Source organism: Scyliorhinus torazame, chromosome 16 (genome assembly GCF_047496885.1).
Source record: "Scyliorhinus torazame isolate Kashiwa2021f chromosome 16, sScyTor2.1, whole genome shotgun sequence".
NCBI lineage: Eukaryota > Metazoa > Chordata > Chondrichthyes > Carcharhiniformes > Scyliorhinidae > Scyliorhinus > Scyliorhinus torazame.
This window is the reverse complement of record NC_092722.1, coordinates 57,431,543-57,446,857: the sequence shown is the minus strand read 5'-3', so window position 1 is coordinate 57,446,857 and position 15,315 is coordinate 57,431,543. Positions and strand designations below refer to the sequence as shown.

General features: G+C 42.3%; 1 protein-coding gene across 24 annotated transcripts in view; it reads left to right on the top strand.

Annotated features, from left to right (window-relative positions):
- The window catches only part of eif4g3b (eukaryotic translation initiation factor 4 gamma, 3b), a 480,107-nt gene that overhangs the window by 413,196 nt on the left and 51,596 nt on the right, over nucleotides 1-15,315 (top strand). For all 24 annotated transcript variants that reach the window (XM_072478533.1, XM_072478532.1, XM_072478530.1 and 21 more), the window contains 4 exons: nucleotides 1,135-1,273; nucleotides 4,204-4,298; nucleotides 9,540-9,633; nucleotides 12,153-12,243. In XM_072478533.1, the coding sequence (XP_072334634.1) occupies nucleotides 1,135-1,273; nucleotides 4,204-4,298; nucleotides 9,540-9,633; nucleotides 12,153-12,243 (419 nt within the window). The remainder of the gene's footprint in view (nucleotides 1-1,134; nucleotides 1,274-4,203; nucleotides 4,299-9,539; nucleotides 9,634-12,152; nucleotides 12,244-15,315) is intronic.

Here is a 15,315-nt window from a genome sequence, read left to right as displayed (position 1 = left end):
ATCTGTGACCGCTCCTATAGCTGTGTGTTTTAATTCTAAAAGTACAGTTTTTCTTGGAAGAAACGATGGATCCTAGATCCTAGACCAAAAATTATTAATTATCCTGTCGCTGTGTGAAGATTTGTTTTGGCTTATTGCGCATGCTTGTCACGGTGAGGAGATTCATTGAGCATTTGGGAATATTTTCTCTGTGTCTCTTTCAAATATTCCACTGTTCCCTGTAAGTGGATCAAGAGTAATTACATGTAAATGAATGGCGTTTTATGAAAAAGTAAAGAATGCTACGATAGTTATTGAATACACGATTTGTGTTTTTTGTGCTGCTAGTTTTGGACTTTTGCAGAATTTAACAAATTTAATGGTGTGGTAAACATGTGGGGTTGGATTCTCCTTTTCAGATTTCAGTGGCCAAGTGCCGGCTGAAATGGAGAATTCACGGGCATTTTAAGACATCAAAATCTACACCGAACCCGCACCGATTCAGGGGTCCGTGAAGGGCTAGCAGCGGCGCCAGGTGAAACTCCCGGAGAATTGCCGGGTCCATGGCCGCGCATGCGCATGGCGAAGACCTGCAGCAGTCGTGCTGTACAACATGGCACCAGCCGTGTGCGGACCCGTCCCGCCAAATGCAACTCCACTGGCCACCCTCCACCTGTTCCCCCAGCTCTTGCGGAAGCCCTCCCGGCCAGCGGCACGGATCCTGGCCGAGTGTGGCAACGCTGGACACAGTCCCCAGCCGCCACGCCGGGTTCCCGGCCGTTCAGACCATAAGTCAACCGCGCAGTCGGGAACTCGGCCCATCGAGGGCGGAGCATCGTGGGAGGGCCTGCTGATGACGTGCCAACGCCGTTGCAATGAAGCAATGATGTCATTTTGGGGGGGGTGGGACAGAGACTTGAAAACGGGCGACAAAACGGCGGCGCCCCCAATTTGGCCATCGGAATGGAATACAATATCGCCCGTGGTGTTTATGCACTATGGGAAAAGAGATATGAAAAAAGTTTGAAATCCAACCTGCAGAAATGCAGTATTGACACCATGGAAATGTCCAAATACGTTGTCAAATCATGTCAGTTCCTGGATTTCTAAGTGCACTGAATGTGGACTTCACCTACATTCTGCATTCACCTACAGAAAAATTGGGTGTCACGTAGGGTCGAGCAGGGACCAAAGACTATTGAACAGATTCATAAAGAAGCACAAATTGAAGAACAGCAGCAGCAATTGAAGGTTCATCAACAACTATTGTCCAAACAAGACAAAAGAAGAACAGGTAAGAAGAAACTGCTTTTGGAGCTTCCTTTTCAGATGTGATCAGTTTAATGTATATTCTGCAGTTGTACTGCTTCTCTTTTTGTCAGTGGTAATGAATATATTGACTCTCATTTTTGGATGTCACGTCTTGATCTACTCAAGTAGAGTCTATCCACTCGAGGACTTCTCTACTTGCATTTCGATGGATGACTGCCTGTTGAGGTGGTAAGAATCAGCCTTATTGCATTAAATTGCAGTGAGTCGTAAGTGGTCCGTGCTGTTAACTAAAACAATAGTTGCGCTGTTGATTAATTGTGCTGTGTGGAATTTAGCTGAATGCTAGCTTTTCTATATCCGTTTGCACACCTCTGAATTATTCTTTTTAAAATATAGCTATCTTAGTTTGTGGAAAATAGATGCAACACATTGAAACGCAGCAAAGGTCAGCAAATAATGTATGGCTGAGTATTCCCAGCATTGATTATTTTTATTTTGGGCATTATTTTTCAGTCAGCAGTTTTTTATTTGTATTGTGGTGTCTGTTCAATTTTATTCTCTGAAATCTAGAGTACCCAATTATTTTTTTCCAATTAAGGGGCAATTTAGCATGGCCAATCCACCTAACCTGCACATCTTTGGGTTGTGGAGTTGCAACCCACGCAGACATGGGGAGAATGTGCAAACTGCACACGGACAGTGGCCCAGGGCCGGGATTGAACCCGGGTGGACCCTGTTCAATTGATTCAAATCTAAAATGGTTTGTTAAAATGCAAGAATAAATAACGTTTGAGCAAGGATTCAAGCTGCTTTGTTCTAGGAGAATAGTGGTTCCTGGTTCCAAGACCAAAATAATTAATTTTCCTTTAGGGTGAAAGGAGGGAGCAATAAGCCCAAAGAACCCTGGATGTCTAGGAATATTCAGGACTGGTAAGCAAGAAAGGTTTTTTAGCAGGTACAAAGAGAGCAAGTCAGTGGAGGCCCTAATAGAGTATAGAAAGTGCAGGGGGGAAACTTAAGGGAACAATTAGGAGAGCAATGAGAAAGCACTGGCAGGTAAGATTAGGAAAAATCCCAAGATATTCTATAAGTATGGTAAGGGGAAGAGGATAACCAGAGAAAGAGGACAATCTGTGGGGTGCCAAGGGGACAATCTGTGTGAAGCCAGAGGACATTGGTGGGGTGTTAAATGAGTACTTCATATCTGTCTTCACTCGGGAGAAGGAGGATATAAGTTCAGAATTTGGAAGAGGGACTGTGAGGTTCTTGAACAGTTTGACACAAGGAATGGGGAGGAGTTGGCAGGCTTGGAAGTGGACAAATTCCCAGGTCCAGGTGAGTTGTATCCCAAGCTGCTGTGGTAGGCAAGGGAGGAAATTACAAGGTCTTTGACCCAAATGTTTAATTTCTCTCTGGCCACAGGGGAGGTGCCAGGGGATTGGAGGACAGCTAATGTGGTTCCACCTTTCAAAAGGGTGGTAGAAATAATCCAGGGAATTACAGACCACTGAGTCTCTCACGGTGGTAGGGAAACTATTAGAAAAAAGTCCGAAGGAGAGAATTAATTTCCACTTGGAGAGGCACGGTTTAATCAGGGATAGTCAGCATGGCTTTGTCAGAGGAAGGTCATGCCTAACAAATTTAATTGAATTTTTCAAGGAGGTAATAGGGTGTGTCGATGAGGGCGGTGCAGTTGATGTAGTTTATGGATTTCAGCAAAGCCTTTGACCAGATCCACATGAGAGACCGATAAAGAAGGTAAAAGCACATGAACCCAGGGTACTGGGCAAGTTATTCAAAACTGACTTAGTGATATGAGACAGATGGTGGTGGTAGAAGGCTGTTTGTGTGACTGGAGGCCGGTATCCAGTGCCATACCACAGGGATCAGTGATAGGTACCTTATTGTTTGTTTTATATATATATATATATATATATATATGTGTGTATATATTATTTATTTATATATATTAATATTTTTATTTATATATATATATATTATTTATATGGATAAACAATATTGATGCGAATCTTGGAGGGAAGATAAATAAGTTTGCAGATGACACGAAGATTGGCAGGGCGGTTAATAGTGAGGAAGATGATCTTGGGTTACAGGAAGTTATAGGCGGGTTGATCAGATGGAATCAGTGGCAGATGGCATTTAACCTTGAAAAGTGCAAGGTGATGCATTTTGGAAGGAGTAACAGGACAAGGGAGTACTCAATGAATGGCAGGACACTAGGAAACTCAAAGGAGCAGTGATCTTGGGGTGCTTATTCACAGATCCCTGAAGGCGATAGGACAGGTTACTAGGGTAGTTTAGAAGGCATATGGAACCATTGCCTTTGTCAGTCGTGGCACTGATTATAATAGCAGGGCGGTTATGTTGGAGCTGTACAATTCTTTGGTTAGGCCACGACTGGAGTACTGCGTCCATTTCTGGTCACCTCTATATGAAGGATATGTTGATAAGACTTTAGAGTCTAATATGAAGGATGCGATTGCAGAGTACATAGAATCTGAGCTATGAAGAGAGGCTGATAAGCTCGGGTTGTTTTCTTTACAGCAGAAAAGGCTGAGGGGACCTGATTGAGGTGTCTGAAATTGAGGCGAATGGACAGGGTGGATAGGAAGCAGCTGTTCCACTTAGTTGAAGGGTCAATAACGAGGGGGCATAATTTTACGGTGAGGGGCAGGAGGTTTAGAGGGCATTTGAGGAAATATCTTACAACCCAGAGGATGGTGATAGTCTGGAATGCACTGCCTGGGAGGGTAGTAGAGGCGGGAAACTTCACAACCTTTAAAAAATATATATGGATGAGCACTTGAAATGTAATAACACTCAAGGCTATGGGCCAAGTCATCCCTGTACCTATTCACTAGCTGTGTTATACATATGTGCTCACATTTCCTAAATAGTGCATGTTTAAATAGTAACTATTGATGCTTACAGGTGGTGGACGGCCCACAGAAGAAGTTTGGAACACTGTTCCAGTGGCAAAGAGCAGTAGGACGATAGACCCCAGCAAGTTCCCGAAAATCACCAAAGTATGAACGTTGTTACAAGTACCTGAAATTTTGTTGCTGTAATAATTTACAAGCAAACTGAGATAAACCAGTAAATTAAGTGCATGCTGACTACTTATGTTGATTATAAAGGATAAAACAGTCACACATTTACTGCATATCACTGCACAGTTTGGTGATTGCACACTGCATGAGGTTTTGACACAGTTTCCCAGATGTTCAAACAAACCAAATGTCCAATTGTTTTCAGAAAAGACTCAATGGGATGTTGTGTAAAAATTACAGCACCTAGGATTGCAAATAATGTAGCCATAAAGAGGTGGTTAGGCAGCAGAAATCAATAAAGGGGGATTGATTTATGTTTGGGATTTATGATGGGACCTCCTTTCTCATCCATATATTAAAAACATATATCTTCCCACCCCTCCTGTTAACCTCACCATTTCCAACGTGTACATTTATAATTGAAAACTGTTAAAGTCAATGTTACTGGAATTATACTGAAGCTACAGTCCCATCACAGTCCAGGGAGGGGGGTGTAATTGCAATGTAATACATTGACACAGGCATTTTCCACTGTTAAAATGGAAATCAAAGTTTATGATGACAATATATAAACAAAAGGACGATTATAACATTAAAACAAAAGCTATGTTATGTCTTTATACCTTGGTGCAATTTCCACTTTTCTCTAATCCTGTTTCACCTGAAGTTTGCATTTGATTTTGACTTGCCATGTGCAATTTAAGTAAGTTATTTATACTTGGACACAAGGTGAATGATATTAAAGTTTGCTCATGGCCCTAAGTTAGAGAACATGAAGACTTGAAGTTTACAGGAAGATGCTAACAGATACAGAAAAATGTGAAGTAGCACATTCTGGTGGGCTGGGTGGGAATGACACTGAAGCCTAAATAGCAAGACTCTTAATAGGGTAAAAAAAGCAGGTCCGTCAAGGCATACATTAGGAGTACAGGGAGAAATGGTCAGTAAAAGGTAAATAGGATTCTGCCTTTCATATATAGGTGTATTGACTGTGGAATATGAAGTGATGTTGAATTGAACAAGCTATTAGTTAAGCTGAAGTTGTAGTTTTAGGTATCATACTGGGCATTGCATTATATCAAGGATGTTTGAGGTAAGGAAATGGCACTCTTCCAAGATTCTGTAGAATATTACCAGGAATGAAAGGTTGTAATCGCTGAAGAAAGTCTTTTTTTCCACTGAAAAGGCGAAGTTTTAAGTTGGGATCCATAGAATCACTACAGTGCAGAAGGAGTCCATTCGATCCATTGAGCCTGCGCCATCCCTCTGAAAGAGCCCTCGACCTAGGCACTATCCCCATAACCCTGCACATTGATCTTGACCAATCCACCAAACTTGCACATTTCGGACTGTGGGAGGAAACCAGAGCACCCAGAGGAAACCCACTCAGACAATGGGAGAATGTGCAAATTCCATACAGTCACAAAAGGTCAGAATCGAACCAGGATTTCCTGGCGCTTTGAGGCGGCAGTGTTAATCTCTAATTAAGACCTTTGATCTAAATCAAAGTTTTTAAAATTGAGGTTTTTTAAATTATGAAAAATTTTGAGAAAGTAAATAGTTCATAATTGTTTCCACTTTTCTAAATAGGGCTTCAACTGAAAATGATCACTACTAGAGAACCAAGTTAGAAGCAGTGTCTATATCACTGAGAGGTAATTGAAAAGGAAATTGATAAAAAGAAATGAAGAAAGTTGGGTCACAGAAAACGCAGCCTGTTGAAGAGCTGCGGAATCCCAATCGGCTAAACAGCCTCCTGGAATTTTTAAAACTCACTTTATAACTCCACGCGCTGAGTGTTGTGGAAACAGAATTACCACAAAATTCCGTTTATATAGCACCTGTTTATTTGATGCTAAAGGCACTGTTTTTGTTCCAAAATGGCATCCTCCGCATGGTGCACACTTCTGCCGCTGGTTGACCAGGATACCAGCTTCAGTAGGTGATAGCATAGGCACAGGGAACGTGCTGCAGAGTAGATCCGATTGTGGTGTTGCTGATTTGACCCGAGCATTGCCATTTTTGTCATCAATGTTCCAGTCAATGCCCTGTCTTAACCTTGCACTGCTGAGCATGCATTCAGCAGCAGGTAGGGCCTCCTCGTCAATACTTTCAGGTTAGTTGCTGATTAGTTTTTACCCGCTGCGTGAAATTTGCTTGTTGCATTTACATCAGAACCAGTGGTCGTGGGTTAATCGCACATTGCAAACCCTGTCCCTATTTGATGGGACTATTTAATTTTGCCCAAGTAACCCAGCTGATTATTCAAGCAAGTACATGATGCCTTTTGCTGGTTAGTGCCCAGAAAAGTACGCACAAATGAGATGAGACTGTAGCATGGCCAAATATTTATTTTGATCCAAATCCGACAGGTCAGTCCAATAAAATCAACTGCAGTCATGGTGATTTAATTTGTGTTTGATAGTGAATCTTTTTGCAATATTCCAACGAGGAATGCAAGTGCTGGAGAATTGACATTTTTGCTGCCACTGTCACTATTGAGCACTACTTCCAAGTGTAGCAGAAGTTAAAATGCTTAAATCATGGAACTCCCTCCCTAACATCACTTTGGGTGTACTACACCACGTGGACTGCAGCAACTCAAGATAGTGACTCACCACCTCCATTTCAAGGGCAATTAGAGATGGGCAATAAATGCTAACTTTGCCAAACCCCATGAACAAATAAATTCTCGAAGAGTGGGTATCTGCAACTGTGAATTATTTCCATGGGAATCACTCCCAATTCCTCTTAACAGCGAGATTGTCTGTCCTTCAGAAATCACAGTTGCAAGAAAATTGGGTTGAGACTATTTAAACAATTTTGCATCAGATCCTTTCAGACGAAGGTAAGAGAATTGTGTGTCATTGGCCTGAGCTGGATTCAATCCCTGGTCCCAAAGGCAAAGAAACCTGGCATTCTTCAACAGTTACGGCTAATGCACTGATTATCATAGATTATCATAGAATTTACAGTGCAGAAGGAGGCCACCCGGCCCATCGAGTCTGCAACGGCTCTTGGAAAGAGCACCCTACCCAAGGTCAACACCTCCACCCTATCCCCACAACCCAGCAACCCCACCCAACACTAAGGGCAATTTTGGACACTAAGGGCAATTTATCATGGCCAATCCACCTAACCTGCACATCTTTGGACTGTGGGAGGAAACCGGAGCACCCGGAGGAAACCCACGCACACACGGGGAGGATGTGCAGACTCCGCACAGACAGTGACCCAAGCCGGAATCGATTAATTACGGTACAGATTTTAATTTTTGCATTAATTTGAAACCTACCACAAGAGCATGGTGCATTCATGACCACCTCGGGCCCGTTGGGTGCTTCAGGACTTTAAATTATTTTACTCATTACACTGGTGGAAAAAGACAATGCAGGTTGCTATAGTACAGAGAAATGCTTATTTCCCTCAACCTTCGTTTCTAAATAATCCTGATTTAAGCCTATATTGATAAGCACCAGTACATTGAAATTTTGAGAGTGCAGATAACTTCAGCAAACCATTGGAGTGGAAGAATTGGAGAAGGGGTCAAAGTAGCGCATGCTTGCAAGCCGAGCGATTTTTAAAGAAAGAAAAGTAATAACATGGTAAATGGACCAAAATGCCATAAGAATTGTTGTGGCTGGTGCCTCCATAGGTCAGGTACAGCTATTCTCATTTTAGCATCAAACCCAATTTTACAGAGGCATAGAAATGTTACAGCACAGAAGGACGCCTTTCGAGAAGAATCCATAAGCTTTCTGCTTTCCAATGGCAAATCAGCTGAGCCTTCAAATTGCCTGTGCATCCTTGTATCCAATGCTCAAATGGTTATTTTCCTTTGTGTAAAAGTTCCAGTGGCTCCATCAACTCGGGAACCATCATACAGCAAACCATTCTGCCATCCTTCCTGTACTAGCCGAACTAACCCTTTGGTGCCTTTCTGAACCAGATGTTCACCATTCTACTTTGAAGGATTTAATTAACCCAGCAGCAAATGATTTAGTTGGAAATTTACTCCATGTAGTCCCTACTCTGAGAAGAAAGGGAATTCCTTCCATAGACGTGTTTCAAGCATGTTGATAATGAGCTCTTTCTGTAGGTTTGTGCCAAATTAAATATATTATTTGTATCTACAGATTCCATTCTTGGTTACCATATGGTCTTTAAAACATAATCTACCACCTTATGTACAATCATTTTCTAAAAGCACAAAATGAATTTGAAAATATACTTGGTGATTATTTATGGTGATCAATTTTGTCCCAGATGCAACTAAAGCTCTTGACAGATCTGTCAGGTAGTTACCGTCTTGCGCTATAAGCAACTTGATTTTCACACTGTGATAGGTTTAGAGTTTATCAAAGCCTTGTGTCCCAGAGATAACCAAGTCCGTATACGTCGCCACGATCTATTTTTAAAATTTGAAAACTTTTACTTACTAAAGATGAGATCCAAGTTGTAATAATTAATACGTGTGAGCTCATGGATTAAATCCATGCTAACTACGAGGCTGTTCCTCTTATGGGGTCTAATTAGCTGCTGGTTCCTGTTAAGGGATCTGTTAATTAATATGTGGTTTGTGTTTTGGGATATGCCAATTAATGTGCGATTCATGTTATGAAGTTTGAATTAACGGAACCATAACTGCAGTCAGGATGAAGTTTTGTCCATTTTCTTCCACTTTTCGTGGAAGTGTTGGCACATTCAAGCGTGTAGTTGCAAGAATGTCAGGAGTCCAGAGGAGTATCGGTAAGCCACTACAGCCAAGCTCCAACCTGCCCCAAGAGTGTCTACCTCCTAGCAGGGATCAGAAGCAGGGACTGAGACTAGTAGCAAACCTGCTATTCCAATTGATACCTAATTTAGCACTAGACCTATGTTTGAACCTGAGTCCTTCTTGGTCTGTAAGGTGTAGTATTGCACCAAGTCAGTCCACTAAGCAGTAGGACAATGAATATTTAATTGTTAGAAGGAACCCTCTTGGCTTTACGTGAGTAGCAGAATCACAGCTATTGTGAGCTCGCAGCAGCACTTTGGAAACTAATCCCATGGAAGTGTTGGAACAGTTCATAGGTTTAGGAATTGTGTTTTATAAGTATGCAGAGAAAAGAGGAGTGACGGAGCATGCAAGTATTTTGGCCTGTTCAGTATTATCACCATCACAATCTCGCTTCACAAAATTTTGAAAGTGTTCTTTTGCTTTATTCTGTCCCTTAGCCTGCCACTGATGATAAAATTCAGTTGGGTCCAGGATGCCGATTAGGCAGCTGGGGTAAGGGCAGCAGTGGAGGAGTGAAAACTAATGAACCTGGTAAGTGAAATAAAAGGTGCTTGTTTCTCCATCTTTTCTTTGTGATTGTTTTTCACATTGTTATTTGTAAACCTGTCTTTGAAGGTTGAAGTTATCATTTTTTCCAACATACCTCTCTAGTCTCATAATCACAGTGCTGACTATTTATTGGCTGGTTAAGAACTTATTTACAACAGGATCTTTCAAACGCTTGAAAATCAAATTAAAGAGAACAAAATTCTGTACAGGTCACTACTTTTTTCAAGTAGTATTCATCTAATCCCCTCAATGCCTCATCCCCTTCCCACGGACACCTTGCAATGCAATTGCAGGAGGTGCAACACCTTTTAACTCATCTCTCATTGTTCGAGGCCCCAAACACTGCTTCCAAGTGAAACAGCGCTTGTGCTTCTTTCAATTTAGTATACAGTATTCGCTACTCACAATCTGATCCTCTCTACATTGGAGATACCAAACACAGAATGGGTGGTCTGCTTTGTGGAACACCTCCACTCAGTCCTCAAGCATGACCCTAGCTTTTTGGTTTCTTGCATATGCTTTGGTGCCCACATTTTTGTCCTTGGCCTGCTCTGGTTTTCCAAAGAAACTCAACGCAAACTGGAGTAACAACAGCTCACCTTTGTTTTGGGCGCTTATAGTCCATTAACTGTGTCCTCCATTTGATTCTTTTGTTTTTGTCAAATGCCAGTCTGTATGTTGTTTTCATGTCTTTGCTTTCAGACAGAGCTGTGTTTCGAATTTGCAGTGCAGAAGGAGGCCATTCAGCCCATCGAGTCTGCAGCCCTTGGAAAGAGCACCCTCCTTTTTTAAAATAAATTTAGAGTAGCCAATTATTTTTCTTTTCCAATTAAGGGGCAGTTTAGCGTGGGCAGTCTACCTAACCAGCACATCTTTGGGTTGTGTGGGTGAAACCCACGCAGACATGGAGAGAATGTGCAAACACCACACGGACTGTGACCCAGGGCCAGGATTCGAACCCGGGTCCTCAGCGCCACAGACCCACTGCTAACCACTGCACACATGCCACCCCCAAGAGCACCCTCCTTAAACCCACATCTCCATCCCATCCCTGTAACCCAGTAACCCCACCTAACCTTTTTGCACACTAAGGGCAATTTAAAATAGCCAATCCACCTAACCTGCACATCTTCGAACTGTGGGAGGAAACCGGAACACCTGGAGGAAACCCACGCAGACATTGGGAGAACGTGCAGACTCTGCACAGACAGTAACCCAAGCCAGGAATCAAACCAAGGTCCCTGGTGCTGTGAAGCAACAGTGATAACCACTGTGCTGCCCTTACTTAACACTTACTTGGACCAATGCTTTGTTTCTTTTCTATAACCATTACCACTCCTTTTGCCTTTGTTTTATAACATCTTTGCCAGTTAATCTCTCCTGCCCTCTAACCTATCCCTGACCCTCTTTCTCCCCCTCCCCCCCCCAAAACTCCCTTCACCACCATCTTTTACACCATAGAACTCATCACATTTCTAACTTCATATTGGACCATTGGTAACTCTTTTCTGTCTCTACAGATGCTGCCAGACCTGCTGAGTTTTTCTTGTAGTGTTTATATATTAATTTAAAGACCCTCATTTAACTGAAAGCAAACAGCCTTAACCCAGGCGTGCACCTGTGCTTTCTGCTGTGCCCTGAGAGAAACTTCATTTCCTGTTTGCCATTTCGCTGACTGGAAACTAATCTTGTGGTAAATCTTATCATTGTGTTTTGAAAATACCCCAATCTGACCAACTAGAATGTAGGTTAACTAAAATTAATTTTCCAATTAGAAGAATCATAAATCACAAATCATATCAAAAGTAATCTTTTCGGGGGCGAAATTTATTTTTGTTTCAAATTAGTGAACTTGTTGGCATGAATTAATGCGCAAGAAATTGGTTTCTTAGAGATGGTGGAAATTGAATTTTTCTCTGTCTATATTCGCAGATCTTTGCTGCTGTACCCCATTTAATTTTTTACCTTCCAAGCTCCTTATTTTTCCTAACGAAATGAACCTCCTCACACTTCTTCACAATGCATTTAATTGCCATTTCTTCGCTCACTCGACAAATCTGTTTGTCTTCTGGTATTTCATTGCGACCAGTTGTTCCAAGCTGATTCCCGTGCTTAAGAATGCGATCTAAGCAGATATTCAGTGACACCCTGAAGGAGTGCTGCATGGTTGGAGATGCCTTCTTTCTGTTTAAATGTTAAAAGTAAGTCCTGCTGAAGAAAGCATGCAAGATCCCATGGCCAATTTGAGCGAAAATTTAACATTTTCCAAGTATTTTTCTCCTCAACCAATCCTATCAAAAAAAGACTGACCATCTTGTTTAATGTTTTGGGATTTCGATGTCAAAATTGACTGCTATGCGTGCTTACATAAGTGACTTTGCTGGGTGTGGTGCACGTCAGAACATCCTGATTATGCATCGGAGTGATAGATAAATGCAAGTTAATTCTTGAAAGCCTCCACGTTAAGCCTAGATAGCATAAAGCTCAATATTTCATTTCAGAATTGCCACGGACGACAAGTTTGAATAGATTCTCTGTACTACAGCAGTCTACCCCTCCCTCTGATTCAGATACACGTAGGACACTACCTAGGTGAGTGCGGTTGATGCTAATGAAGGTAATCTTGCATTTTTCTTTGATAAGTTTCCAATACAGTATGCCAGAACTGTTGCTCACTTAACCTTTAAGGTTGTTTTTATTTTGTTTTGGATTTATTTATTCTGTAGTTGGTGCCTGGTGCTGCATATGAATTAAATCTATGCTTCAAGAGGAAAATAAAATCAGAAATGCAGGAACCATTTCGCGGGTCAGACAACATGTATGATGCTGACCAGAGGTCACCCACAATAAATGTTTACCAATCTTCTTCCTTGCTGCCTGACTGGAGTGATTTCAGCATTATCTGCTTTTAATTTCGATTCCCATTGTCTGCAGTATTTTGACTTCAGGACAGCAATGCCAAGCTGACTAATTTGTAAAACAAACTCCCATGTGCTCTTGGCCTCACTCCAGTGTAGGCCATTTGGAAGCCAATTGCAAAGACGCTCTCTGAGCCTTTCCCTTTTCCGAATGAGCTAAGGCAAAAAAAATTGCTTTCTGAAATTGAACCTCAAAAAGTGAAAGGCCGAGAAACCAAAGTACAAAATCAGAAAGGGCCAGAGTACAGAGACTGTGGAAAACTCTGAATGGGTCCAGTAAGGCTAAGAGAAATAAAACACGGAGAGTGTGCAAAACATAACCGGACAGATGGTCTGAGACAGCAGGACAGAGAGCATCATACATGTTGTCTGACCCGCTAAGTGGGTCTGCTTTTATTTCATTGCAAGAGGCCTGACGGGCAAGGCAGATGAAGTCAGGACATGGATGGGTACATGGGACTGGGATATTGTAGCTATTACTGAAACATGGCTAAGGGAGGGGCAGGACTGGCAGCTTAAGTACAGATGCGATCGGAAGGACAGAACAGGAGGTAAGAGAGGAAGGGGGAGTTGTGTTTTTGATCAGGGAGAATATCACGGCAGTACTAAGAGGGGATATATCTGAGGGTTCGCCCACTGAGTCTATATGGGTAGAACTGAAAAATAAAAAGGGTGGAATCACTTTGATAGGATTGTTCTACAAGCCCCCAAATAGTCAGCGGGAAGTTGAGGAGCAAATACGTAAGGAGATTACAGATAGCTGCAAGAAAAATCGGGTAGTAATAGTTGGGGACTTTAACTTTCCCAACATTACTGGGACAGCCATAGCATTAGGGACTTGGTTGGAGAGAAATTTGTGGAATGTACTCGGGAGGAATTTCTCATTCAGTATGTGGATGGCCTGACTAGAGAGGGGGCAAAACTTGACCTCCTCTTGGGGAATAAGGAAGGGCAGGTGACAGAAGTGTTAGTGAGGGATAACTTCGGGACCAGTGACCATGATTCCATTAGTTTTAAGATTAGCTATGGAGAAAGTTAGGTCTGGCCCAAATGTTAAAATTCTAATTTGGGGCAAGGCCAATTTGATGGTATTAGACAGGAACTTTTAAAAGTTGATTGGGAGAGTCTGTTGGCAGGCAAACAGACGGCTGGTAAGTGGAAGGCTTTCAAAAGTGTGTTAACCAGGGTTCGGGGTAAACCCATTCCTTTTAGAGTGAAGGGCAAGGCTGGTAGAAATAGTGAACCCTGGGTGACTCTGGTCAAAAAGAAGGAGGCATATGACACGCATAGGCAGCTGGGATCAAGTGGATTCCTTGAAGAGTATAGAGGTTGTCGGAGTAGAGTTAAGAGAGAAATCAGGAGGGCAAAAGGGGGACTTGAGATTGCTTTTGCAGATGAGGCAAAGAGCTGCTACAAATACATAAAGGGCAAAAGAGAGGGAGAGAGTAGGGCCACTTAAGGATCTACAAGGTCATCTATGTGCAGATCCACAAGAGATGGGTGAGATCCAAAATGAATATTTTTCATCGGTATTTACTGTTGAGAAAGGCATGGATGTTAGGGAACTTGGGGGAATAAATAGTAATGTCTTGAGGAGTGTACATATTACAGAGGAGGAGGTGCTGTAAGTCTTAAAGCGCATCAAAGTAGATAAATCCTCAGGACCTGATGAAATGTATCTCAGGACATTGTGAGAAGCTAGGGTGGAAATTGCGGGTCCCCTAGCAGAGATATTTGAATCGTCGATAGCCACAGGTGAGGTGCCTGAAGATTGGAGGGTAGCAAATGTTATGCCTTTGTTTAAGAAGGGCCGCAGGGAAAAGCCTGGGAAGAACAGACCGGTGAGCCAAACGTCTGTGGTGGATAAGTTGTTAGAAGGTATTCTGAGAGACAGGATCTACAGGCATTTAGAAAGGCAAGGACTGATTTGGGACAGTCAGCATGGCTTTGAGTGGAAAATCATGTCTCACAAATTTCAATGAAGGGGTAACCAATATGGTAAATGAGGGCAGTACGTTCGACGTTGTCTACATGTTAACAAGGCCTTTGACAAGGTACGTTGTTGCATACGGTTAAATCTCACTGGATCCAGGGTGAGGTAGCCAATTGGATACAAAATTGGCCTGACGACAGAAGACAAAGGGTGGTTGTAGAGGGTTGTTTTTCAAACAGGTGGCCTGTGACCAGCGGTGTGCCTCAGGGATCAGTGCTAGGTCCACTATTATTTATTATGTATGTTAATGATTTGGATGAGAATTTAGGAGGCATGCTTAGTAAGTTTGCAGGTGACACCAAAATTGGTGGCATAGTGGAGAAGGTTATCTAGGATTGCAACGGGGTCTTGATCAATTGGGCCAGTGGGTCGATGAATGGCAGATGGAGTTTAATTTAGATAAGTGTGAGGTGATGCATTTTGGTAGATCAAATTGTGGCATGACCTACTCAGTTAATGGTAGGGTGTTGGGGAGAGTTATAGAACAGATCTAGGAGTACAGGTTCATAGCTCCTTGAAAATAGAGTCACAGGTGGACAGGATGGCGAAGCAGGCATTCGTCATGTTCGGTTTCATTGGTCAGAACATTGAACACAGGAGGTTGGACGTCTTGTTGAAGTTGTACAAGACATTAGTAAGGCCACACTTGGAATACTGTTTATAGTTCTGGTCACCATAACACAGAAAGGATATTATTAAACTAGAAAGTGTGCAGAAAGGATTTACTAGGATGCTACCGCGACTTGATGGTTT